The sequence below is a fragment of the Electrophorus electricus genome, chromosome 23, assembly GCF_041902795.1.
Source record: "Electrophorus electricus isolate QZ-2024a chromosome 23, ASM4190279v1, whole genome shotgun sequence".
Taxonomy (NCBI): Eukaryota; Metazoa; Chordata; class Actinopteri; order Gymnotiformes; family Gymnotidae; genus Electrophorus; species Electrophorus electricus.
Window position 1 is genome coordinate 14611098 of NC_137519.1, and position 27177 is coordinate 14638274.

A 27177-nucleotide genomic window follows, 5' to 3' on the forward strand; every position below is an offset into this window, starting at 1 on the left:
TGAAAATCCAGTTTTGAACTACAGCATAATGGCCCTTTAAGATCTGAGTGTTCCTGCAAAGAAACCAAAATCAATCTGAATTGAAACACACTATTATGGATACAAAGCAATCAAATTTTATTAAATACATATGAACTTGTTAGGAAATATGAAACTTAAATACTCATTCACACTTTGGCGGTAAGTATAAACACAGGTCCTGCTTCTGTTTGAACTCTCAATGTTTTCATAGTGGCTGATAAGAATGGCACTTCTGTGATTCACTATTGGGCTGACTAATGTGTATCCATGTTCAGTTATCCCAGTCCTTACCCTCCTGTGTGCTAGGACCACAGCACCAGTGGTGCAAATATTTACAGGAAATATACATTTTTATGTCCATTTTGCTGTTGTATCTAAAATGCAAACAAGACTGCAGACTGAAACCAACTGTTCCCACTACTACCTTTTCAAGCAGTGGCCAGTGGTTGCCGGACTGTGTCCCACAGGAACACTGACCCAGGAACAGTGCTGATAATTAAAAGTCACAAGCGCGAGGAACTGCATGAGCACAGAGTAGCATCCCAACGGAATGTACTGGCCACAGGTCAGCATAGAATATGAATAAAAGATTGAATACTACAGTCTGCCTAACAGTGCTGGTGTCAGAGAAATGGAATCTACTGCTTTAGAAGGCTTCGAGGAACATTTTTCCATGCGTAGGCACAATTTCAGCTACAGTTGCTGGTACTAAGGTGGTTCAGAGTCTGCTCATAGGCAGTTTACAGCAGAAGTGGTCAATAGAAAAATGAGGAAAAACAAACAGGTCATAACTACTGTAAACTAAAACAATTATTTACAATCATTTATCAAAGTACAGAAAACTACTGTACCAGAACTTTTGAAAAGAAGATAAATAGAGCGATATTTAAATCAACTTTCTTTAAAAAACAAACAAACAAACTATATAAGCCATGAAAGCTCACAAGTGTTTTTTTGTGTGTGTTAAACAGTGCTATTTTCAAGCTTTTTCAGAAGTCCACAGGATGAGTCGTAAGAGTGGGAGAGGAGTGATAAATACTGGCTTGATTCCTCGTCTGTGTGGTAACATTGTCTTCTCCAGCTGCACGTTAGACCTGTGAAACAAGACGTGGAGGAATGAGAGACCCAGCGTACAGCACCCTTAATCAGAACAAACGTGACGTGTCTGAGTTCAGCATGCAGTGTTTCATATGTCGTTAGCTGATGATGGGATCATGGTTGTGTGTGTGTGTGGTCTGGTGGCACCTACAGCAGCAGTGGTTACAGCACCTGTTCACACTACAGTGGAGGGGCCTATAACCTGAGCAGCTTTCTGTAGGTGGGGAGGAGACAGGAAGCGGTTATTACTGCAGTGTTATCAGCGAGGGTTGAACAGCTCCTGTCACACTGTGGCAAGAGGATTCAATAAAGTTTAATAGGGTCATGTGAGTCTTTAGGATGAAAAATATCAGCCCTAGACAAGAGGGTTGGAGATGGAAAGTCCTATTGCAAACCAAAGTGTATTAGGCCTAATATTATAGCACAGGTTAGGATTCATTAGGTGAATGGTATTAACTGAAAACATAAGTAAATATCTCAATAGCACACTGTCCAGGCAGGGCAGTGTAAACTGCTGAAGACAGAATTATTTTCTTATAATCTACATACATGCAAAAACACTGTCCAGTTAACATAGACTGTCTGGACAGGGTTACACTTTTCTTTTCAATGAAACCTGAACCATCTGATTACACCGTGAAGAATTAACTCGGGCATGGGGGGAGTGTTCTAGGGAGAATTTCATATTCAAATGGTCTTATTTCTGTTGTATATGGATGTTTAATTTTGTCGCATCTACAGAGTGCTGGGTAGTCCCTGTAGATGCAGGAGGCTGGTCTTTATACTGAAGGATGGAGACAAAGGAGGAAGGGGTGCAGTGAGGGATGGGCAGAGGCCTGGTGTGAAGGGTTGGGTAGAGTTTGGAGAATTAAACAGGGGAGAGCTCCTTCTGGCAGACGTCTTCTTCCATAGCACCACAATCGCAAGCAGTCCTCCCTTCACCCTCTAATCTCCAAAGTGTTTTCCTTCTGATTTCCTAATCCAAGTACTACTATAAATTCTTCTTCTTTGTATTTAGTGGACTATTTCAAAGGAAGAGAGTAAGAGACTGCTTATAAAAATAAAAAAAAACATTACAAGACATGTGGGCTTAGCTGACAGTATGACAGAAAACGGGCCTACAAGTAATTCACATTGTTTCCTGTTGGATTTGGAAACGTTGGATTGTATGCCAAAGTCGAGGTGTACTCATCAGATGTGCACACACCCCCACACACACCAATACTGACCGCTGAAATGTACTGGCTGTTGAAACGTGGTTTTTGGTTGGAGGGAGAGGCGATGGAGGACAAGCTGGTGCTGTCACAGGGAAAGCTGGGCTCCTCACATGGAGGCTCGGGGAGGTGACTGGACACACAGCCACTGTCCGAACCGCTTGAGCCGCTGCCTGAGAGACAGTGTGAGGACGATCCTGAACTCTCTGTAGCTACAAACACACAGCGCTGTGTTTCTTCACAACATTCACACACAGCCAAGTATCAAGTGTATTCAAAACATCTAGGGCAACTAGTTAGTCTCTTTGCCTCCTTGACAAGGGAAAAAACCCCAACTATAGATTGCTACACTTTGTAGTCTTCTCTTTCAATTAGCCAAAGGATGAAGGCCATATCATCACTGCACCACTCACGCGTTAAACTTAAGCGTGTTGTGGGCTGTACCTCTAAAGAGCTGGGAGTACTTTCACCAGGAGTGGCTTGTAAAAGCGGGGTGTGCATACTCATGGAGGGCTGGCTGCTGGTCTCGTTCTCCAGCTCGTCCTCCTCGATGCAGGGGCTGATGAGAGGTCGCTCCCCATGTAGCAGCGTCTGGCTGCTGTACATGTGGAGGTTGAGGGGTCCCAACAGTGTGGAGGACGGGGGTCCACCTGCCCCTGCCACAGCAGCTCTCTTGAATGGGTTTGAGTGGTCGAACAGGGAGACGGCGATGGAAGCCCTGGTCCTGGCCCCTGTGAAGAGTGACAGTACGTGTGTGCGTAAAATCAAGCGTTCGTGACTACACGTGCATCTGCAGAGGTTCAGGAGATGTACGGTCATACCTCGACCCTTCATGATGTAATCAATAGCACGATCATTGATAGCAGCATCACTGGGTTTAATATCCAGAAAAGGTTTATTGCCCACACCCATAGAGACCATCTCCTGCATACGGATCTCTACACACACACACACACACACACACACACACACACACACACACACAAACACAAATAAAACATCTTAGAGTATCCGTACAGAAATATAAAACGTGGACAGTGATCAGAAAGCAGGAATGTGTTCCTACAAATTTACTGTGCCAAGCCAGAGTCTGAACCCGAGCTGCTTTCAAAGGCCAAACCATTTTTAATATTCTTTCTCCTCAGATGTCTTGTTAAATTGTGGGTACAGGAGTACAGGAGTGAGGAGTGTGTGAAAGCCTCTTCCTGTAGGCCTGGGCCCACTATGGACACAAATACAGAATTAATTATTACTAAACATGCTGAGATGTTGAGAAACGGGAGAACTTAAACACACACTCTTCACTCCTTTATTCTTTTCTGTCATTCTCCAAAACACACCATGTCAGCTCAACTGTCCTGTTTCACTCATTCTCTCTTGTGCACACACACCTTTGTTGCGTGTGGCCTGTTGCCACAGTATGCGGGCGATGTCGGAAGTCCAAGCGTGTTTGATGTCGGAGGTAGAGGCCTGGAGGATGTAGGTCTGGTTCTTTGATGTTCTTCTGCGGAACCAGATCTCAAAGCGCAGGCCGCTGTCCCCTGACGTCTCTGTCATCCCCACATCAGCGGTCTGCAGTGCACGCAATAGATGAAACTCCACCGTCCATTTCAGAAGGTAATCTCCTGACTGCTGGAACGACTATGACAATCTGAATACTGAGATGCTTACTGGGAATACTGGGAACCTTGTCCCAGGTAGCAAAGCTTTTAATGCGATGCTGCATTAACCTGCACTGCCACACAAGATCAGAAGCACATTACACTGATCAGTGATCAGTGTAAACACTCGTTCAGCTGGTGTGGGTTTACCTTAAAGGAGTGTTTGTATATGTACACATCCAGGCCTCCCTCGATGCGTTTGGGTTTGCTGAACAGCACAAGGTCCTCGAACAGGAAGATGTGTCTCTGGGTCTTCTTCCGCCCATACCAGATGGTGAACTCGTCCTGCCGCACCAGCTGGCCCTGCTCCTTCAGGTTCACCTGAGGCACAGGTGAGTGAGCAGGTGTGGGCAAATCGTCTGAACCACGTGATGTCCATGTTGGGAAACTGACCCATAAGTAATGGATAAATAATGGATAAGGACTACTAATGGATTTCTGTCGTGAATACTAGTGAGTCACTTTTTGCAGACAGAACAGGAGCGTTAAGCTACTTTTGAAGGTGGGATGGGTATTATGGGCATTTGTGTTGGTGACTCACGTCGCAGTCGCGGATGGCATCCATGGCGAGCAGGTCGTTGCCATGGCGAAGCTGGAACTTCACCATCTCGGTGGCGGCACACAGGTAGGAGTGCTCCTGCTCCTGGGTGTCGCTCACCTCCTTGATGAGGTCCTTGAGGAGCAGGGCGTATTTGCTCATGCGCTGGATGGGCTTCAGGAGGTAGGATGCCAGGTCCATCTTATCCTCAAGCTCCAACTGCTTATTCTGGAGCGAGGGACAGAGAGCGAGAGAGAGAGAGAGAGAGAGATGATGTCAGATGACACAGGACGTGACAAACGCCCTCCACGCAAACAAGGTGGAACGTGGTGGTTATATACAGTTACGTTATTGCCGCTAGGATGATGGCTAGCTGAAAAATTCCTTCCACTGTGATCATTTACTCTGATACAGTGACTCGAGGGCAGTGCACTAGTGCGGTCACTCACCCTGAAGAAGGTGTTACCGTGGCTGGCCAGCAGGGTGTCTGACTTGGGCTTATTCTTGCTGTACAGGGCATACATTCCAAACTGGTCTTGCTGCAAATGTAGAAAAGAAAAACAGCATCAGCATTGATATCTTTATCCTTCTATCCAGCATGTCTGCCCTGGGGACAAAGCTGGCACTCCTGGTCAGGATACACTGAACACAGAGGAAACAGGCGTTTTATTTCCCAGTTGAAGTTTTATTTGGAAGCCCATTTTTCATCATCCTGGTTCAAACTGCTTGATGTGTTTTACATTAATTTGGAACAGCCAGAGGCCTTGGTTGTGCCAGGAATGTGTCAGGACGTTCTGCAGCATATGATGGAGTCTCCGCTGCAGGCAGAGAGGGGTCTGCGCCAGTCTTCATTAAACACGGACACTCTCTCTCTCTCGACGGGCGGGTTAAAAGCGGGGCTGAGTCACAGCGTTTCCCAGGTGTCTGCAGATCAGTACCTGTTTTATGAATTTCATTTAGGTTAAGTAGTATATTTGAATGCACTTGTACAGTTGCTCTCTCTTATAGACTTGGTAGAGCATCCATTTAACATCTTTATACTGGCCTGGAGGCAAAGATTAGAATAACCGAACAAAAAAACAACAACCTGTTTCTTCTTTCCTTCTACCCTTGATAATTACTTAGCGTACAAGAACAGGGCAGACCTCTGCATGGGCGTCAGACAGAGATGACGCCTAGTTCAGTAAGACTGATTTGAACTAGTGAATTCACCACCTTAAATTTTTCACGAGATTTGGTTTAATTTTTGCCCTTCTGTTTCACAGGAAATGTGCCGCATGACCAAGTATATCAGTATATTTCACTGAATAAAATACCACCTATTATAAGGCAGGAGAATTATATGTACTGTCACACTGTCAAATTAAAACCGTAGCTGATTGGATGATCCTAGTGTTTAGCTGGTACATTGTGTCTTTGTCAACTTGATAACAATCCTCAGAAAAAGTAAATGTACTATGCAACATCTGTTATGAAAATGTTTAGTATCATGATATTATTATTTTATGATATATTGCCCACCCCTGTATTCAAGGGTCCTAGTTTTAAACAGTGCAGCAAGTGCTGACCTAGTAGTGTCAGCTCTCATCTCCGACCGCACACCCACACCAGGTAGCTGGTCCCAGATCAGTTCTTACGTGGCGCAAGAAGCAGTGGCTGACGCGTAGCGGGTGGTTGCAGCAGCTCTCCAGCTCCTTCAGGAAGTACTGGCTGTGGAAGTCTACCAGTTTCTCCAGGTTCCCAAAGATGACGCTGCGCTTGCCACGCAGGTCCTGTGGCAGGTCGCGACGTTCCATCTCCGGGAAGTAGTGCTCGATGATGTAGCGCAGCGAGCGCACGTACTCGCGCTCCGTCGTCACCATCTCGTCCACGATGTGCCGCAGTTTACTGAGAGAAAAGTTGGAAGTTTTAGGACTTATTTAATAATCCATTATTAATTCATGAGTAGCTAATACGTAACTTTAATAACTGGATAATTAGCTAATGGAACTGCTACTCAAATGTCACCAAAATGTCATGGTTGGTCCCTCCTCGCTTCCATGTTCCATGGTTTCCCTGTCTTGTGTTTCATTTTCTCCACCCCTCTTTGATTTTCCACACCTGTTATTACTTTCACCTGTTCCTCATTTCTGTCTTGTTAAGTTAATGTGTTTAAACTTTGTCTTGTTCTCAGTGTCTTGGCTGTTCACTGTAAGTCTGCATGTAAGTAAAGCCATTTTGTTTTTCCAAGTCTGTTTATGTAATTCCTAGCCTTTGCTTCCCCTGTTTGCTTTCGTGTGATTTGTTTGTTTGTGGTCATGTATCCTTGTGCTCTCCGTGTTGCTCTATGACCCTGGACTAACCTAACGACTACAACGTTGGATTTGGCCCTAATAAATCTCGCTCTTCTCTGCACATGCGTCTGCCACCTTACTCCTCACCGTTACATAATTCAGTTTTTACGACTCTGCTGATTGACTGACAGACATGATCAGATTCAGCAGACTGAGTGAGTCTCTTTAGTGACACCCTCTTTAGCCTGTCAGTCAGAGCTACATACTGTCAACACCTGGAAGCAATCCAACATGGGTGGATCTCTTTTTAACTATGAGTCCTAATTCATAAAAATGCACAAAAACCTCTAATACAAACGTGGAAAACGTGTGTGAGTGTAAGTGTGTGAGTGTGTGTCTGTCTGGCTGTCTGTGTGTGTGTATGTGTGTGTGTGTGTGTCTGTGAGTGTGTCTGTCTGGCTGGCTGTTTGTGTGTGTGTGTGTGTGTGTGTGTGTGTGTGTGTGTGTGTGTGTGAGTCTGTCTGTGCGTCTGTGTGCTCGTATGGTTTTTGTGTGTAAAAACTTCGACTGTCTGAGGCTTCCTGAGGACTGTACTATTAACAAACTATTATTACAAGTAATACTTGTAATAGTAATGTTACAACATTATCTTCAATAGCGATAATTACAGCATATTATGGTATTATATACATACACACCTACAAACACTGGGAATCACATGGGACAATTTATCCAACCAGTGTACATACTAATGCACACTCACAGCTTATCCAACCCTTCATAATGAAAACAGATGGGCTGGTCTCAAGATCACAACACATGCTGCTTATTTCATATGGAAGTACACAGCGTAAACACCACTGCATGACCAGGCCTCTTCCCGACAAACGTTCGTCCTCGCATGGCCAAGTGAAGTCTCGTTACTGTCTTAACAAGGCGTGCAAGATGAGAAGTTCTGCTTTTAACCACCACCTTCACAGAACAGCTGCAAGAACAAAGAAGCTGCCATCTTGCCTAAGAAGAAATTATCTTGTGTAAATGACAAATGTAGAGAGAAAAATGTAATGTAATGTAAAAAGAAGCTCATGACTAAAGAAGCTCATGGTAGCACTTGCAACCTATGTAACCTATAATGAAGGTTGGCTTGCTCAAAATTTGTGTATATAAGACCAAGTTATTCTCTCTCCCTCTCTCTCTCTCTCTCTCTCATTCGCTCTCTCTCTCTCCCTTTCTCTCTCTCCCTCTCCCCCTCTCTCTCTCTCCCTCTCCCCCTCTCTCTCCCTCTCCCTCTCTCTCTCTCTCTCTCACACACACACACACACACACAAAAACCTTGTCTCTGTGTATATATTCTTTACAGCTTTCCTCCCCACCTCCCTCCCATGTGCTTATAAATGGCTGAAATGTCTTAGAGTAGGTTGTGTACTTCAAAGTCCCCCTGTGGCCCCCTGCACAGTTCTCATCTGGGAGAGACATCAGGGGCCCAAAGCATTCTCCCAGGGGCTTAGCACAGAACGGGGGCCCTGCTCTGGAAAAGACATCACTGCCTTATAGATGAATGATTATGAGGCTGAATTACCCCACCCCCCACACACACTCTCCTTACAGTTTTATGCACACACACACAGGGGGACACTTTCACACATGACTGGAGTCTGCAAACAGCTACTCTGTATAGGGCACTGAGTATTTTAGAGGGGAGAAAATATGTCTGTGTGTGTGTGTGTGTGTGTTATGTCAAAGTGACGGTTGTCAAAGTATGTTTGTGCAAGGAGAGAGCTGTTAAAATATCCTGGTGTGGTTGTGTGTGTTGGCTGCACTGTTCAGTGTGTTTGGTTAGGCAAAGGTTTCCAGAAACAGACCTGCACTGGATTGATGATGGCAGGGGTGTGTGTGTGTGCGTGCCAGGTGGTTAATCGCCCAATACTGCAAGGAATTTATTTTTCTTTTAAAAGAAAAAAATAGACATCCACTGTTTTGCTGTTAGATTAACGCTTTTTGTCCAGCACACTAGCACATGTATGAGAGTTGTAGCGTGTGTGTGTGTGTGTGTGTGTGTGTGTGTGTGTGTGTGTGTGTGTGTGTGTGTGTGTGCGCACTTCAGCGATGGATACCAGAGGTGCAGTCTGGTATAATTCACTGGACAAAAGGAGACAATGGCTGAATGATAACTCAGCCCAGGGGACATGATACTGAGACAAAAACCTGAGAAAAAATGGGCACAGGCTGGGGCTTCCTGAGGACTGCACTGAGAGTCTCTGATGTGTGCGTATGTGTGTGTGTGTGTGTGTGTTCCCACCTGCCCTTGGTACGTGGCTCTGGGGCAGGACTCCCCTCGCGGTGCGTGTCCATTGATACCCAGCCATGTGCGGGCGCCAGCCGTGGGCTGTAGGGCCGGTCGACCACCTCCGTGCTGCTAACCTCCAGGCCTCTGATGAAGACCCCCGTGTTCCCCCTGCGCGCCGGCTCGCTCAGCGTCCGCTGACACGTGCCATAGCGTGACTCGACTGGCTCACCCCCGGCGGTGGCGTCGAAGCTCTGGGTTTTCCGCAGGACCCGCCGCTTTGTCTCCACCAGAGAGGGAAGGCACGGACTGAAGGTGCAGGAGGTCCGTGTGGGGGCACTCTCCGAGGAAGTGCTGCGTGTTAGCCAGTGCGAACTGAGGCAGGTTCTGTGGGGAATCCGGTGCTCTGGGTGGAAGGGGCTCCATGTCGGGTTCTTTGGCAAGTCCGTGCGGCTGCAGGGAGTAGATGAGCTGCTGGAGATGGAGGAGAACCTCTCGCGCGCCCAGCCGGAGAAAGACAGGCTGCCGCTGCGCTCCTGCTGCGGGGTGCTGCTATCTGAGTGCCTCCGGGGGGAGCTGGCGGCCTGTCTGGGCTCATCCCCTGCTGGGAGTGAGCGGCGTGCACGCAAGGCTGCCTCCAGTTTCTTCTCAAACATCTGCTTGGTTTCCTGGCACTTGGACCAGGCAAACTTCCACTGCTTGAGGCCCTGGTCACTCCTGAGCTCCCCAGCCAGGTCCTTCATCTCCTGGAAGCGGGCGTCGGGTATGGACGGGTGCTGGCCACGGTACGTCTCCAGGCAACCGATTACTCCCTGACTCTTCTCGGGCGTGTTGCAGTCCTCCATGCTGATGCAGGCCAAGTGCCTCATGCCTTCCAGTGCCCACTCATACGCCTGCGAGAGATGTGGAGAGAAACGGTGCGGTGAGCACAAAGATGGCACAAAGAAAAGCCCAGCATGTGTGTGTGTGTGTGTGTGTGTGTGTGTGGCCTATAGCAGGTAAAAGAAACAAGGCAGACTGGAATATATCATGATAGCAAGCCCATGAGAAGACAAGCCTGGAAAAGGGACGTCATAAAGGCGCTTTCCTGCTGAGGGAGTGTGCGCACGTGCGCGTGTGTGTGTGTGTGTTTAAACCTGAGAAAAAGAAAGGGAGTGAGGGAGAAAGAGGGTGAGAGGGAGAGAGACCCTCCACACCTCTTTGAAGTAAAATATAAACATATTTATGGAGGAAGTATGGCTTTAACACATCAGCAGCTGGTAGCCTTAGTGCTGTGGAGCACCACCACTGTGTCTCTGCCTGTCTCTCACAGACTAGGACCTTGTCTCTCTCTGAGTCCTGTCCTAAACTGGCCTCATGCGGAGGGCTGTGGGTGTGTGTGTGTGTGGGGGGGAATTAGGGCCGATCAAAGGCTCACGGGCCCCGGCATTCCGACACGGCAAAGCTCTGAGATTCCTGAAGTGGCAGACAAAACCCTCCGTGCTTTTTCGGGCTCCCTGCCCGTGATTAGAGACAACAGCGCCTACCCCTCCAGGGTGCGATCCGGGCTGCTAGGTGACGTCCTATCACTCTACAAACTCTGTCCAAGTGCTGTGTTTTTCAGGAGATATTAGTCCATCACGCCGAGCTGACACACACAATTTCACACACTCCTCTCCTCGCACTCGAGCTGTCATATGCCATCTCTCTCTGTTTTTCAAATTAGCAGTTCAAATTAACAATACATATTGCTAATGGCTCACGAGAGAAAGAGAGAGAGGGGAGAGGGGGGAAAACCGATGATCTCTAAATATTAGATGCTACTCTTGCAGGAAATAATTAGTAATTTATAATAAATCAACAAAAATTTTGGTTTTATTACTGATTTTATTATTGGGGCAGTTAAATAATAATACATTGTTAAGAGTTAGGTCCAAACCCAATGACACACTAGAAAACAGAAGGATTGTGGGCCTCACCTTCTGGGCATCCCGGACCTTGTTATGGTGTTGAGAAAGAATTTGTCCACACACAGGTGGGAAGGCCCATAAAAGGCTTCACAGACGCAGGGGTCAGAGCCTCCAGGCCGTCTCTCTTTCACAGCTTCCCTGATCTAATACGGACCACCTCTCCATTACAGGACTTGAATTAAACACTTTATATCAATGCGGCAATTCACTCTTTCTGATCAGACTATTTGATGCTTGTAATGTCACAGACAGGCTAAAGATGACATCATAGTGGAGAGCGCTTAAGGTCCTTTGAAGTGTGAATGTGTGTGTGTGTGTGTGTGGTAGGAGTGTTTGGTGAGCGCTGAATTAGAAAGCCTGGAGGAGGCACCTCTAAAGGCCCCATGCAACCACACACAAAAGGGAGAGAGAGAGAGAGAGAGAAACCAAGAGAGGAAGAAAGAGGAAGAGGGAGAGAGAAACAGGGCGGGGGGGCTCCAAGCTTTTGTATACATGCATAAATGAAACTCCAGCAGCTTAAGAGGGTCGAGAGGACGTTTTAACACTTGAAAGAAATCTTCTTTATTATTTCCTAAAAAAATGAAAGAAAAGAAAAAAGCAGGAAAAGGTTTTAGGACCGCAGCCAATCTCTGATCTCATACTCGAGTCATGCCAAGAATGTGTTTTTCTCAGTATGTGTGTGTGTTTGTTGTGTGTATGTCTTTCATTCTGAGCATTTTATCTTTAGCTAAGGTTTAGGAATTCCTTCAGGAGTTATGACACCCTCACCTACTAGACCTGGATTGCTTCATGGAGCCAGTGCATCTTAACCAGGATACAATGAGTGTTCTGAAGTCCCTGGGTCTGGGACTGGACCTAGTGGTCTGGGGCTCACAGCATGAGGCTTTCCACGTTAACGTATAAACAACTCAACCCAGCATTCCCTGATTGCTGTGGCTGGGTCAGAAGCGGAAAAAAAAAATAGGAGGAGAGAGGTGTAGGAGGGCAGGGAAGGGGGAGACTTCACGGTAAGTCGGGGAGACAAGCGCCGACTGGTGGGAGACTCCTGTGACATCTCTAACGAAGACCCTGTAGAGAGACCACACTCAGACCGAACGTTTTCCTTTATAAACCTCAGCCAGAGTGTTTTTGCTCGTTTTTCCTCCTTAATGTTCAACCCATATTTCAAACAACAGATAACTTTACATAACTTTAAAATAGCGCTCAGACACCATATCACTGTCAGCATTTAAAGCAGTTGACAGTCAAGTATAATCTTGATTCTTTTCCCTGCCAAGGGTGTTATGCGTATCATACACCATCTGGCCTCTGATGGTGCAGACTAAAGGAATGCTAATAAAATGAATCTAAAATCAGTGGCTGACAGATCTGATAAACAGAGATGGTTGTTATGGCCTCTGCACCTGTTTGATAATGGGCCTCTGGTCAGTCTGACTCATTTGAGCTGATTTGTATAATTACGGATTCATCAGGTGACATAGCAGCACAGACAACAGCCAATCCATCAGAGTGGAATATCACCTGCCTGACTGATGCAGATGATGCAACTAGCATGAAATGAAATTACTGTAAATTACAGCGCTGTGTTGTGTGCTATGAGATGATGCACACGCACACAAAACACACACGCACAGACACACACAACCATGACAGATGATGCACGCTTCCTCTGTCTTGGGGTTACTGCATTGGGTGTACATTAGGGTAATCATATTGCTTATACCGAGCTGTCTGAAGGGGGTCTGGTGTAGGCAGCAGCTGCTGTGCAGAGAAAAGCGCCCCCTGAACCCCACCAGTCCCCTGGGCACCTCCACACCCCACTAGTCTCTGCATGCATGTCTGAGGCCCTAGGAGAGCCTGGGATGTCCTGCATTTATTGTTCGCTACTGAGAGACAGTTACGATTTTAGAGAAGTGGAGAGAATGAAAGAGCAGAGAGAGAGAAAGAGACAGAGAGCAAGAGAGAAAATAAAAAAATGGAGAGAGAGAAAGCATGAGAGAAAAGAACAAAAAGAGCAAGAGAGAGAAAGAGAGATGAGCAAAACTGTGCCTTCATTCCTTATGACCACATGAATAAGAGACATGTGCTTTGCAGACTGACACAATGAAGAGTGAAATGTGTGTGTGTAATAACAGTGAGAGAAGAGATCAGCCGTACTGGCCGCAGGGAGCCAGTGTGTGCCCAAGCTGTGTACCCCCCCCTGCCCTGGTGAAGCCTTCCTCAGGAGCCAATCACTTCAACCCTGGAGGGGTAACTGAGGCAGGGCCTCCTCCTGGTGGGGGAGTGGGGCCGAACCATTCTATCTTAACCGGGAGGGGGGATTAACAGCCCTCAAAGCCTCATGTTAGACGTTTTTCCATAGGTTTCATACCAAATTATACCAGCATGCTGTTGTAAACTCAGAATATTATGTCACTCACACTTTTATAGGGTTAGTAATCAGTGTGTGCAACTATTTTCCCACTGTTTTATGACTTCACATATGCAGTGGAAAAGACCTCATGGACAAAATTAGAAGTACACCAAGAAAATTAGTTACAATGTAATTACCCAGTAAAACTCTATAGATGTGTTTGGGTAAATACACTAATATAATAGTGTAGTGGGGGGGGGGCAGGGTCGAGGTTGTTTTAAGTGTGTTATTAGACATCACACTGTGAGTGACCTAGGGGCAGTGTGTCAGAGGGAGGCGCGCGTGTGTGTTTGTTTGAGTATAATTTGATTGAGAGCCCCCAAAAAAGGAACTGGGAGAGTATGGAGATTGACCAAACCAAGGGAGTGATAGTAATCAGATCCAAACATAATACTGATCAATTTAAGGCCTACTCCACTAATGACACAGAAACACACACACACACGTATTCACGAACACATTTTCATATGAGCATTCTCACCACACAGAGCATCAGTACAAAAGCAAAAAGGAGCCTTGCGGAAACAAATAAATGTTGTGAAGGGAACAGTAGCGTCTGACAAGGACCCACGGTGTTTCCACCTTCACATTGTGTTCAAGGGGGCTTCACTGATGGGAGAGGAGAACTCCAGATCACTGGACCCAAGCTTTCCGTCACTATGACAACGCTAATTCCACCTGTTGCCTCACCTTCACGCTACACTGAAAGTGCCACCTCAGTCACCAGCCATCGCTTGATCAAAGCAGCCGGCTAGAGCAGGGCGTTCCCGCTCGGCGCCGGTACGGGTGTGAACGAGAGCTGCTACTGAAGCTCATATCACACAGGTGCCTCATTAGTGAGAGGTCAAGTTAGCACGCTCCAGTGATCAGTCAACACGCCATTAACAAGCTGTGCACCAAAGCAGTCAGCCTTTAGCTCACTACACCCCCTGAGGACCGGGGAGTTTGCTCCAAAACAGTTGTTTGCCCTTCTTTGCTTCTAGTGTGGCGTGCATGGAGGTCTGACAGAGGCCTGTGGTTTGGAGCTCTACCCTGCACGCACGCACACACACACACACTTGGACACATGGGGAAGGAGAAATTCACTCAGTGGGTAAAATGGACTGACAGGCCTAATTAAAAGAGCACAGAGTTGTTTTTGTGCTCTGAGACCGTACTCCTGCCATTCACTGGGGGTGAGGGGGTGAAGCAGAGGGGATGTCACAGGGTGATGGAGAAGAGGTGGATGTGGTGGTTACTGTGTTTAGGTGGTCTCCACCTCCAACAGCGACCCTGAGGGGGGTAACGCACATTAGAACCAGAAGAGCAATATGATAAAAGGACATGTCTATTACTGTGGGGGTGGGGCAGGAAACAGATTAAAAATCAGAACTTTACACACACACACACACACACACACACACACACACACACACACACACACACACACTAATGACAGCCACCCCACAGCCTTTAGATAACGACAGCACTGTCCAGGACGCTGACCCCATCTACCGACTACGAAGATCCCTTTACAAACTCTGCACCGTCTCCACAGGCAGGCTGACCCACCACCACCCACCCTCCGAAGGCCTCCACCCTGAAAACAGAGCCTCTCACTCTCCCAAACACCATCAGTCCACAGATGATAACAGATGCATCTTCAAATGGGTCACCGGGTTACACAGTACCTTCCCTGATGAATTTACAATACAACAAGTGGTCCTTACAGGAAACAGGACCGTGCCCTGCAACATGATGTCACTGAGATCCTAGACATATTACTTATGCCAAGAGACTGTTCAGATGCTCTGTTCAATCGTTGTCTCAAGACGCCCTTTCTATTCACCTGCTACAGTGAGACCAATGTAAAACAACCCACAATCTCCACAGAGATTTGAACAGCACTGCTAGGAGGTACAGCAAGATAATGGTAAAGTGTAAAGCTACCTGACGTGGCCCTTTGCCTGGGATTACAGAAGCCAAGCCCAGCCTGAGAAAGGTTCACAGGGGAAAAGGTCGTGCTGCTTTTCTCAGGCTGAGAACACACTGCTTCAGACTAGCAGGGCCAGTCAAACCCACACCAAACACAACTCTTAAGTTCACCGGTAATACATCTTCAGAGAAGCAGAGAGAGGGGGAGACAAACAGACTGAGAGAGAGAGAGAGAGAGAGAGAAAGGATTATAAGAGTGCAAGTCAGTGAACTATCCAGGGAAACCTGTGACGTTCCATTCAAAACTGTTCCGCCACGATTTCAATTAGCCACTCAGTGGAATGACACACAAACCAACAACCACATGAACAACCCCCCCCCCCCCCCCCCCCCCCCACACACACACACAAAAGCACAAAACACCACCAAACTCACAAATCTAACATGCAGTACACCATAAAATCTGTGGTCTGGTAAGAAAAACTGACAAAAAGTCAAAACCAACCACTAACAACCAAGCAACTGTCACTGGTGAAAACCTGAAGCCAACACCTCACACACAGAGATGTAGCTGTTAGCGTCATCATTAAGGGCTGGATTTTCTAACCCTGAGCTCCTACCTCTCTGTGGACATATCCGCTCTCCCGCTCGGGTGCCACACTGCCGGCCCTATGAACAGAGCATGGAGCAGCACTCATCCTTTCCTCCTTCTCTCTCTCCCTCTCTCTGTGAGTGACAGGCTCGGTGAGCGGAGGGCCACTGGCTCCCACTCTCCCCTGTTCTCCCCACCTCCACACTATTCACAGGCAAATGTTAGTCTAAATACCAGATGGGCTTTCCACAGCAACAGAGAGAGAGAGAGAGAGAGAGAGAGAGAGAGAGAGAGAGAGAGAGAGAGAGCGAGAGAAGGGAGGGACGGACAAGGCAGTGGGGGTGGGGGAGAAGTAGTCTGTTGACGGCACTACAAAGCTACACACCAGAAAGGGCAAGAGGGAAGGAGGAAGAGAGAGAGACACAGAAAGAGAGAGAGAGGGAGAGGGACAGAGAGAGGGGGGAGAGGGGGAGAGAGAGAGAGAGGGAAGAAGAAAGAAAGATAGAGGGGGAGAGGGGGGGAGGGGGAAGAAGAAAGAGAGAGAGAGAGAGAGAGAGAGAGAGAGAGAGAGAGAGAGTAAAACTTGGCACAATGGTGCCACCTGGACCCTGTGAACCCTCATGCTGATGACAGAAAGATCCGGAATAGTGATGAATGAGCTAACCCGCAGTGGCCGGTTATTACACATATGCACACACACACACACACACACACACACACACACACACACACACACACATGTTCTTGACTAATGTCTATGTAAACATAAATGAGGGGTAAAGCTCATAAAAGCTCAAATTTGCATTCAGGGAGAGGCCAGGTAGACTCCCATGGGCAGATACTGCAGGACGTTAGGGTTTGTGTGGCCGCATCTGAATGAGGGTGATGGACTAAACGTGTGTGTGTGTGTGTGTGTGTGTGTGTGTGTGTTTGTGTGTGCAGTAGAGTCAGCGTGAATGGAAAGCCAGAACACACCCCTGGTCTGAGTTTGGCTGTGCTGCTGTGTCAGTGGGGAAGCTGATCTTTGGACTTTGAGATGCTAATCCAGGGTGCCTGTGGGCCTTGGTGGGCGGGGCAGGGGGCCGGGCCGAGCCAGCAGGCTCCGCTCCTTGGGGAAGCTACGTATCAATAACCTGATCGATAAGCCCTGCTCACAGACTGCTGCATGCACAAGTGCAGCTCTCTGTATCAGTATCAGAAACACCCACGAGCATCAGCGCTAACCATATGGCGTGAGCGTCTGCCATGCCATAAACCCTCTCCTTTGAGAACAAAACTTATCTCGAGCTGAGGTTGAGAATGCTGTGAGACGCAGCTCCACCACCACTTCTCAAGCTCCTTCTCAGATCCAGAGGTGGGTCCACGCCTTCAGGGCACAGTCACTAATAAACAAATAAACAGGAAGTTTAGCCCATTCATCCTCTACAGGACTGTCCTCAAGACCATCCTCTTTTTATGTGGGTGTGTGTGTGCGTGCGTGACTTCAGACAATCTTCATTTTTCCTGTGACTGCAGCTAAAACCCAACACTGCAGTGGTTTAAAAGAAAAGACAAGCACCAATACTCGCGACGTCTGTGAGCGACTACCATACCATGAAACACCATGGTATTCCCTTACTGTACATTAAGGGAAGTGTGTGAAGTGAGATCAAGGAGCAGGGAACATTGCACCTGGAGCAGAGATCTGTTTTAACTTTCCTGACCAGCATCGTACAAAGAAGGGGTGTGAGCACAGATGCAGACCTACCCTCACTACAGACCTGCCCTCTGCCTTAGCTGCCTGTCGCTACAGACCTGCCCTCTGCCTTAGCAGATCTGCTACAGATCTGTTTCGCTGTTTTCTTTCTCCCTCCATCCTCTCTCTCCTTTTCATGTCTGGGTCTGGTCAGTCTGTCACTCTTCCTTTGTGTGTTCATCAAATCACAGGGAGATGTCACCTCGGTGATTCTCCTCTCTCTGTACTTACCATCTGGATACACCCCCCTATTCCAACCACACACAGACACACACACAGATGCTCACACAGAGACATGCACACACACACACACACACACACACACACACACACAAACTCCTGCTTCATGGCAGCGCAGCACCTTAGCAACGAATCTCTGCATTTCTGCTGTCACTTCACACTTCTACTGCACCGAGGCCTGCAGGGCTGCGACAGAGGAACATCAATACTCTCCATCACCTTCTGCAAGCCTGACTGAGCCTACACACAGATGAATTAAAGGACAGGACAGGACATTTGTCCAATGCCTGAATTTCTTAACATGCAAAAGGTGTAGGTTTATATTTCTTTGTTTCCTCTGTGTTTTCTAATAAAGATTCTACAATTTCTTCTTGAAATGAATTTTAGCTTCTTAAAAATGCAATCATTTATCCCCATACCAACATGCTTCCCGAACTGCCAAGCAGTGTTAAATACAAATGCAGATTAAAAACTGACCTAGATACAGGCCAGAAATACATGTATGTGGAAAACAAGCACTCAGTTTCCTTCTGTGACACATGACTGAATACACAATCTTTCAACACAGAGGGTGACATGTGCCCACAAACACGAGTCAATATACCAACAGGTGGCAGGAGAGGACTGTATGAACTCTCCATGTTAACACAGAGAGAGAGAGAAGAAAAGAGAGAAAGAGGCAGAGGGGGGAGATGATTATATTAACTTTTCTGGTCAGACTCCGTCTTGAATGAGGGCAGATACAAGGACAGATGTAGAACAGAGGAGATACAAGAAGGGGTTTGGGATTTATTTTCAAGATTATGTCTGGGTGAAATATATGGAAATATTATGCTATTATGCTTAAATTATGTGTTCACCAATCCAGATTATTGCTGTAACTAACAGGAATGAACACGACTCAAATCCCAGATATGCAACTTCCTGATACATCAGTGGCTCAAACATTTTTTATGACCACATGTTATTTCAACTGTTATGAGTGCGTCAGTGTTTCAACACCACACTCAGAGGGCTTGGTCAGACCAAACGTGTGCTTTAGATGGGGGACTGCTATATGAGCAGCCCCTGAAGGTATACAAGACAAAAGACACTCCTTACGCAGACAGAGACACCTTCAGATGTACCCATCACTGAGTTTAGGAAGAAAATGCAGAGCGTTAATCTGCACACAAAGATGAAGCAGTGTTATTTCTGTCTCATGCTCTGCTCCCCTCCCCCAACTTGTTCTGTATTTATTGTGTCGTGTGTGTGTGTGTGTGTGTGTGTGTGTGTTGACATCAATACCAGTCCGGTTCTTCTGCGGGACTCCAGTTCTTCCCTGGAGAAACACTGCATCATCACTGGATCTTATTGTACAGACAAACTTGTTACATTCCACTGTTCACATTTTGTCAGTCATAAAAGCTTCATGTAAACCGATTTACAGACTCCCATTAAACTCCTAACCAGGTCCAGATGGGTGATATTCTTAGTCCCTGGCCTTTCATTTATCTTGTTCTGTTCCACTGCTGACGACAGAAAGACAATCACCTCACTGAGCGCTCTAACTCTAAAACCTCTCCTTGTTCCTGCGTCCCAGTGAAGTCACCAGGGCACTGGGCTCAGATAGACACAGCTTCACCCTCTGACCTTTCAGAGACAGACAGTGGGCATGAAAGAGAGAGAGAGCGAGGGACCCTGACCAATGCCACAGACACCAAGCGACACCATTGTCTCTGAGGAGGACGGTCTGCAGACGCTTAGACAGAAGGACTGAACCAGAGTTCTAGGCAAGGAAAAACTGCTCCAACTGGAGTAACGTTTTTAGAATGCAATGCAGGGTTAAACTCCAACAAACCGTGATGCAGACAAGAAGGCCACTGACAGGAAACAGCCCCAAGTCCTGAGGTGGAACCGCATACTCCGACCACCTCTGGGGTCAGAGGGTTGTCTAACTGAGCACGTAAACAGAGACCTGTGCTCTTCTGCCCGCGTGCTGATATATGGGCTTCACTCCAAACGCTTGCATGGCCTTGTTCTGCTCGCTGCCATAAGCCTTTTGTCTTGGAGATGGCTTCAGATTTAAGAGTGTGCACGTGCTGAGAACTCGCTTCAGTGCCTGGGAACTGTCCAGTTGTTCTGGTCTATGCGAGTTAATCAGACTTTCAATCAGACCAGATGAGGACAGTCAGATACGGGTGAACTCTGCTGCCTGACCTTGTCGAAGAACTCGTAGAGGCGCACGGTCTTGTTGATTTTCTCCTTGGTGTCCTCCACCCTCTGGGAGAAGTCGTGCAGGTGGACCCAGAAGGAGCGCACCTTCACTTCATACACCTGCAGCTCTGCAGACGACACGTCCTCCCAGCGCTCTAACCGACTCAGCAGTGCTTCCCCACTCTTACAGTGCTCCTACAGCACACACACACACACACACACACACACACACGCACACGCACACACAGCAGATAATGAATAACTCCACATATATGAAGGTACCCACACTCATCATACCAGCTTCATCATCTCAACAGTAAAGAGTGAGAGAGCAAGATAAAAACTTGGACTAAGCTCACTGATAAGTGATGTTTATTTCCAATGTAAGGTTGTGTGTTGTAAATTCTTGAAACCAACTAGTTGACAGGTTTTTAAAAATCCACAGGGTTAAGTATGGGTAACCGAACAAATGTCAAAAACAATCAGAATCAAAAAGAATTCAAATCCAATCAAAACTGACAGACAACTCAGAATGTTTACCAGTCGAGGCTCGATTACAATAAGATAAAGGAAGAGAGGCGGTGACTGTGGAATCTGAGTCATGGCAGTGTGTTGTGCAGTGAGCATGCTCATTAGATCCGAGGTGTGCACGCACGTAAGCTGCAGTGTAGAAGTCTCGGAAGAGGGTCTGCTTCCTTTGCAGCTGCTCCAAGGAATCTTCCAGCTCCCCGAGTGTGCGTAGTCTACCCTCTCCTACCTCATCTATCCAATCACTCACCTGGGACAGTCAATGCACACACACACACACACACACACGTAGGTCAAATAGTGTTCAAGGTATTAATCATTAAACACCTTTACATGTAGTTTTCTTTGGTGTTCCCCATTTCTTTTTAAAAACCTCAAGACAAAAGGAAACATGACGTGATGAAATGACACAGGGTCCAGCCCAATTTGCTACTTAAGCAGAGTTCTGAGGCAGAGTTCTGAGGCAGATGCATTCTCATTGTGCAATGCATTGAAAGATATGCATTGAAAGAACACCCCCCCCCCCTGTTAAGATTAGATTATTTGATGTGTGTGGTGGCTAAAACGGAGATTACTGCCTGTCCTCACGACACAACTGGCCAGCATGAAGTAGCCAGACTTTTCGTTTCACAGACCCCCACTCTAGTTATAATAAAACCTCACAACAGTAAGGCAAGTACATCAAGCGGGCTAAAGTGGGAATGCACCGTTGCTCGTGGCTGTGGGATGGGAGGATGTGATTGGAGGAGGGGTAGCGCTCACCTCCCTGAAGCCTTCTTCTAGGGTCTTGAACTCCATGACGAACTCCAGCTCCTGGGTGCACTTGTTGGAGAGCATCACTAGCCTGTGGACCAGCTCATCCACATGGTTATACAGACCGCCCACACTCTCGATGGCATCTCTGTAATGTGATATCACATGGACACACACACACATGCATGCACACACGCACACACACGTCCAGATGATTACAGACTGCCCACACTCTCGATGACATCTCTGTAATGTGATATCACACACACGTCCACATAATTATACGGACTTCCCACACTCTTGATAGCATCTCTGTAATGTGATATCTCTCACACACACACACCCACACACCCCTATGGACACAGATCACAACAAATAACTAGAACTAGAACCGATCAAGCAGTCCAAATAGGTTCACAGATTTAAAACCAAAACAAAGCAACAACAACAAAAACAAATCTGTTGTCTAAAACCTTACTGTTGAAAGCAAGCAGGTCAGATAAATGAAAAGGTCAGGAATGTGTCCAAAGTTTGATTATTCCGATACTCTGCTTCAGTGAGACATGTACACACTGACTTACAGTTTTCCAGTCTTGCTGGCCAAGTCTGTTTCAGCTAAGGTTTGATTGGCTGTAGGGTTTGGAGCATTCAGCTGATAGGATGAGTTATTTTGACTGACAGGGTATTCAAGCAATGACAGCATATATGGACCGGAGGCTCTGATGAGGCCATCTATGCCAGCGCACACAGTGGCCAGCTGTGTAAGACCAATCATCTTAAAGACACACTGTGTGTGTGTGTGTGTGTGTGTGTGTGTGTTCTTCCCTTTCTCTCTGCAGAGAAACATTAGTCCAACACAGTGATTCAGTGACAGGGCACATTGTGTGATGTGGAAGAAGTTGATGACAAAAGCATGACTTCATCCCTGCTTCAGTTCAGTAACACAACGCCAGATTATGCTCCCATTCAACTCCCATACAACGTTTCCCTCAAGATGACAATCTCAGGCTTCCTCTTACACACACACACACATACAATATAACAACCGTACAAAGCTCTTGTACGTGACAAGTATCATATCTACTCCAACTACAGTGAATCACAGAACTACGGCTAACACACACATACACACAGATTCTCCATGGTACACCCATCCATTCAACGAGAGTAAAATCCAAAAGGAACATTCAGACCAGTCCCCACACGAACAGGAGAAGATGGATTTAAGCTTTTATGGCTTTGGTTTACATATTGCCACCACAGACACCAGACTGTTGACCCAACTCCCACGAATGCCACCGAAATAATACTCCTCTTTAGAGAGGAAGATTATGAAGGCAGGCTCTATGAAACTGGATAAGCCCAGGAACCATACATCATATCAGAGAGAGAGTTTACACTGCTGTATGTCTGTGCATGGTGGTCCCTATACACATCAGTTTATGTAGTCATTTTCTGAAGCTGAGCGATTTTGCTAAACTATCAGTGAGTCACTGCAGTGCTGCTATGCATGCACGATAATAATAAATACATAATTATAGTGTCAGTTGTCATCAGTGCTGTCTTTTAAATGTTGATTTTCCTTTAAATACGACCTTAGGCTTGGGTCAATTTACCAATAAACAAAAACAAAGAGAAAAAACGTCATGTGACTCAAAGCCTTTCTTGAGTAAGTCTGTTTACATATGGTTACATACAGCTTTTCAGAAGACGTTCTAAAAATATCGCCATAATGGCCCAATCCTTCTGTGATGCTGTTTAATTTAAGATTACACTATCTTCTGATCCTGAGGGCTGTTTTGGTACTATGCTAGCTATAGAGAGATGAAAGACAGGGCTCTGAGTTATCTGCATTCAAATCTGAAATTACTGAAAAATTAGTCATAAGGCGCACACACACTCACGCACACGCACACACAAATTTTATCCATGAGCCTAAGAAATCAAAGGCATTCCACAGAAAGCTGGAGAAAGGAGAAAGACAGAAGATCTGCAGGTCTGCATGGGTGGATGAACATGGTGATAAGAAGCTCACTGACACACTAACACACACAGTGGAGGCAGGACTCTCTGAGTGCTGAGAACTATGAGTCTGTCCTGGAAAGTGAGTCTTACTAGATGAAAGTAAACAGTCCAGTTCTAACGCACGCACACACATGCTTGAAATGCTCCAACATGCACAAATGACTCAAATAAATGTACTATTCAGATACACAAAGGAATTATACAAAAAAGAGAGAGAAATACCAAGACAGAGCACAGAGAGAGAGAGAAGAAAGAGTAGAAGACGACAAAGAAAAGCGTGAGAATAAGAAAATGCTTTTGCAGCAATCCTGTTGTCCTACGTCTACCAAATCTCACTTAGATTATCAACCTGCCTTCACCAAAACAAGGGTTTATTCATAGCTGAGAGGGACTGCATGTACTCTGGACAAATATGTCATCCAGAATTCCAGAGAAGGGTCAACACATCAGCACATGGCCAAGGTGTGGCACATGTGCACACGTACACCCACATGCACACACCCACACACGCGGAGATAAGATTGTGTGGACACGCCCATCTAAGGTTGCCTTTCACTAGAGAACAGGGCGTGAGCACGGAGGACCTGACAAAAAACAGCAAGGCAGAGTGCACAACGGCGGGAATTACAGCTCCTAACAACACCTCCACAGAGGTGACCCTGAAATCCTCTCTGAGGTGACCCCTGACCTAAACACACACACACACACACACACACAGTCCCAAGATAGTATCAAAGGAAACCATCAGCAAAAATATCACCCGGTACTGCCTCGCAAGAAAAAAAAAGAAAAGAGGGGTGACGCGAGATTCCAAACCCAGAGCAAAGAGCCGTGAACTTTCACCATCTTAACAAATACTACAAATACAAAACAAATACTACATAACTGTGAGAACTCCATCTTTGTGTGCTGTATGTATGATACAGTTTTTAGCAACAGAGCAGGTATTTGTTCATAAGGTCATTTCTCCTGGCCCCGGGTTTAGGAAAACCACTTAACTGCAAACTCACAAGACTATGATCACACTGCTGCCTCTCAGAGCCTGGATGAGCCTTCACACACACTGCTGCCTCTCAGAGCCTGGATGTGCTCTCACACACACTGCTGCCTCTCAGAGCCTGGATGTGCTCTCACACACACTGCTGCCTCTCAGAGCCTGGATGAGCTCTCACACACACTGTTGCCACTCAGAGACTGGCAGGAGAGCAGATCCAGGGACTGGCCTGGGAATCCTAAGACTGCATGTAATGGTCTGTTTAGAACAAGCGAGTGTATTTGACAAAGAAAAGAAATCAAGCAGAGAAGCATGTGTGAGAACGAGAGAGCCTGCAAGAAAACGAGAGAGAGAGAGAGAGAGAGAGAGAGTGAGAGAGAGAGAGAGATACACAGACAGAGAAAGAGAGCATGGAATTTGTTTCTGATTTGCAAATCTCTCCTTTCCTAGAAACCATCATTAAGTGTTGGAGGCAACTGTTCATTTCAGTGGAGCCATGAAGTGTTGAAGGGAAAACACTGATTAAACGGAACTATAGTCTCCCCAAACTGGGCCACAGCTAAACCTATACACACACGTATGATTATGATTGGGCACCTTAACCCACTCTGGTTCCTTCCAGAGCCACAGTGCAATGAAGTGGCTGTGGTGAAGCCATGCGAGGTGCATCAGGAACCTGGTGGAGGAACACCCTGTTACTGACCAGGTTGTAAGCTAATGGTATACAGTTTTGTGACAGTGAATTTTCTGTAGGTTTTATAATACACACACACACACACACACACACACACACACACACACACACACACACACACACACACACACACACACACACACACACACACACACACACACACACACACACACACACGTACTCTTCACCAGTCCTGTCATGACTTGTACTCGTTACCATGGTTTTGAAGCAGATGTAACTCTGAACTATAGCTCACAGTAAAGAATATAAAGGTGTGTTTCTGACAGTTAAACCAATGTACAATCCTTAGGCAGGTGTAGACTATAAAATATGCATTAGAGACATGTGAGTGCGTGAGAGTTTGAGTATGTATACCATCCATATCCACCTATCTCAGTCAGTGTGTATATACTGACCACGCCCACCTGTAGTCCTCAGTCAGTGTGTGTGTGTGTGTGTGTGTGTGTGTGTGTGTGTGTGTGTGTGTGTGTGCGTGTTGGCCACGCCCACCTGTAGTCCTCAGTCAGGCTGACACTGGTCTCCTCTTTGCGGAGGCGGGACAGAGCTGCTCCTCCCTCCTGCTGCAGGCGAACCAGCCGGCTGTCCTCCAGCACACACTGCATCAGCTCCTTATATTTACACAGCAATGCCTCGGCCCCCTACAGCAAAGACACACACACACACACACACACACACACACACACACACACACACACACACACACACATTAGTCGTGTGTGTGTGTGTGTGTGTGTGTGTGTGTGTGTGTGTGTACGTGCACACGAAGTCAGCGGGACCACCAAGTGAGAAATGGAACGATAGAAAAGGTGTGACAGGGAGAGAAAGAGATGGAGAGAAGGAAGAAGAGGAAAGTGATGGACAGACAAAGAGATAGAAAAGGGGAAGAAAAGCGCATGAGAGAGAGAACGAGTCAACGGGCAATCAATCAGGAGCCCAAGGCAAGTATGCAAATAAGCAAATATGTAAGCATGTAAATAAGTGAATACGTAAGTAGGTAAGTAGGGATGATGAATAGAGTAAGATACAACAGAGAATCCTGGTTAAAGTCATATCTGGAAGAGTGGGGTGTGGATCAGAGCCTGCTTCGCACACACACGAACACACGCGCACACACAATCTGTATACCCTATTAAACAACAAGCACTGTTAGTGATTTCCACCCCCTGGGGGTTTCCCTCTCCCTCCTTTTCAAATCCCCTAGGGCAACCAACATCCTTCACTGAGCTCAACTGATAGGCAGGGGTCAACTGAGTCCAATGCCTGATACACAGACTTTGCTCTGTTGACCCCATTGCAGCACACACGCATGCACTCACGCACACAAAGACAGTCGTGGATGCACAAACACACCCTCACTAACTAACCTAAATGTGCACTCAGACTACACTACGCCTGGCTCCCTGTTTACCGGATGTAATTATCTGAATCCTCATTAATAATAATAAGCTGAAATGACCACTGCAGTCTGCTGCAGAAAGAGTAAACACAGAATGTTATGATGCAGTGGCCATGCAGGGTCACGGAGTTCAACAAGACTAGAGAAGACGCCCCGAAGATGGAGCAGTACTCAGCAAATACAGACCAGCCCTGAGTCTGACGGAGAGGGGAGGAGAGGGGAGGAGATGAGAGGTGAAGGAGAGGAGAGGAGGGGAGAGGAAGAAAGAGGAGAGACATGATGTCAGACAGATGTCAGGCTAAAGGCAGTCCACATGTTGATGGTATTAAGGACTGGGGAGTTAAACTAGAACAGAGCCTCAGTGTTAATAGGGTCAATGGAACAGACATACAGCTGGAAAACGAAGCTCAGCAGAGTTGTGGACCAAGTATAACTAAACCCTGAGGAGGTGCAGGGTTCAGTCCCCTGGGGGTTTGATAGGTTACCCCTACTGTGGTACTGTACCTCTGCGGTAGAAGGCAGGACTCTGGACTCCAGACTGCTGATAGTTGTTTGCAGGAGATTTACTGCATCCTCACAGTCACTACTCAACTGCTCCAATCTCTGTGAGAGAGAGAGAAAGAAAGATGAGAGAGAGA

General features: G+C 46.8%; 1 protein-coding gene across 9 annotated transcripts in view; it reads right to left on the reverse strand.

Moving 5' to 3' along the window:
* Positions 1 to 93: 93 nt before the first annotated feature.
* Positions 94 to 27177, reverse strand: part of plekhg4 (pleckstrin homology domain containing, family G (with RhoGef domain) member 4) — a 71685-nt gene continuing 44601 nt past the window's right edge. For 3 of the 9 annotated variants that reach the window (XM_081705904.1, XM_081705901.1, XM_081705899.1), the window contains 17 exons: positions 27044 to 27142; positions 25633 to 25781; positions 21419 to 21557; positions 20784 to 20906; positions 20132 to 20323; positions 9105 to 9982; positions 6170 to 6419; positions 4982 to 5071; positions 4536 to 4760; positions 4145 to 4315; positions 3725 to 3905; positions 3454 to 3555; positions 3155 to 3271; positions 2837 to 3064; positions 2349 to 2545; positions 1271 to 1333; positions 94 to 1115 (listed from right to left, as the gene is read on the reverse strand). In XM_081705904.1, the coding sequence (XP_081562030.1) occupies positions 1295 to 1333; positions 2349 to 2545; positions 2837 to 3064; positions 3155 to 3271; positions 3454 to 3555; positions 3725 to 3905; positions 4145 to 4315; positions 4536 to 4760; positions 4982 to 5071; positions 6170 to 6419; positions 9105 to 9982; positions 20132 to 20323; positions 20784 to 20906; positions 21419 to 21557; positions 25633 to 25781; positions 27044 to 27142 (3180 nt within the window). In that variant the 3' untranslated portion in view covers positions 94 to 1115; positions 1271 to 1294. Of the gene's footprint in view, positions 1116 to 1270; positions 1334 to 2348; positions 2546 to 2836; positions 3065 to 3154; positions 3272 to 3399; positions 3556 to 3724; positions 3906 to 4144; positions 4383 to 4535; positions 4761 to 4981; positions 5072 to 6169; positions 6420 to 9104; positions 9983 to 20131; positions 20324 to 20783; positions 20907 to 21418; positions 21558 to 25632; positions 25782 to 27043; positions 27143 to 27177 lie in introns of those variants that run through there. The other 6 variants (XM_081705903.1, XM_081705900.1, XM_081705902.1 and 3 more) reach the window with 6 other exon arrangements.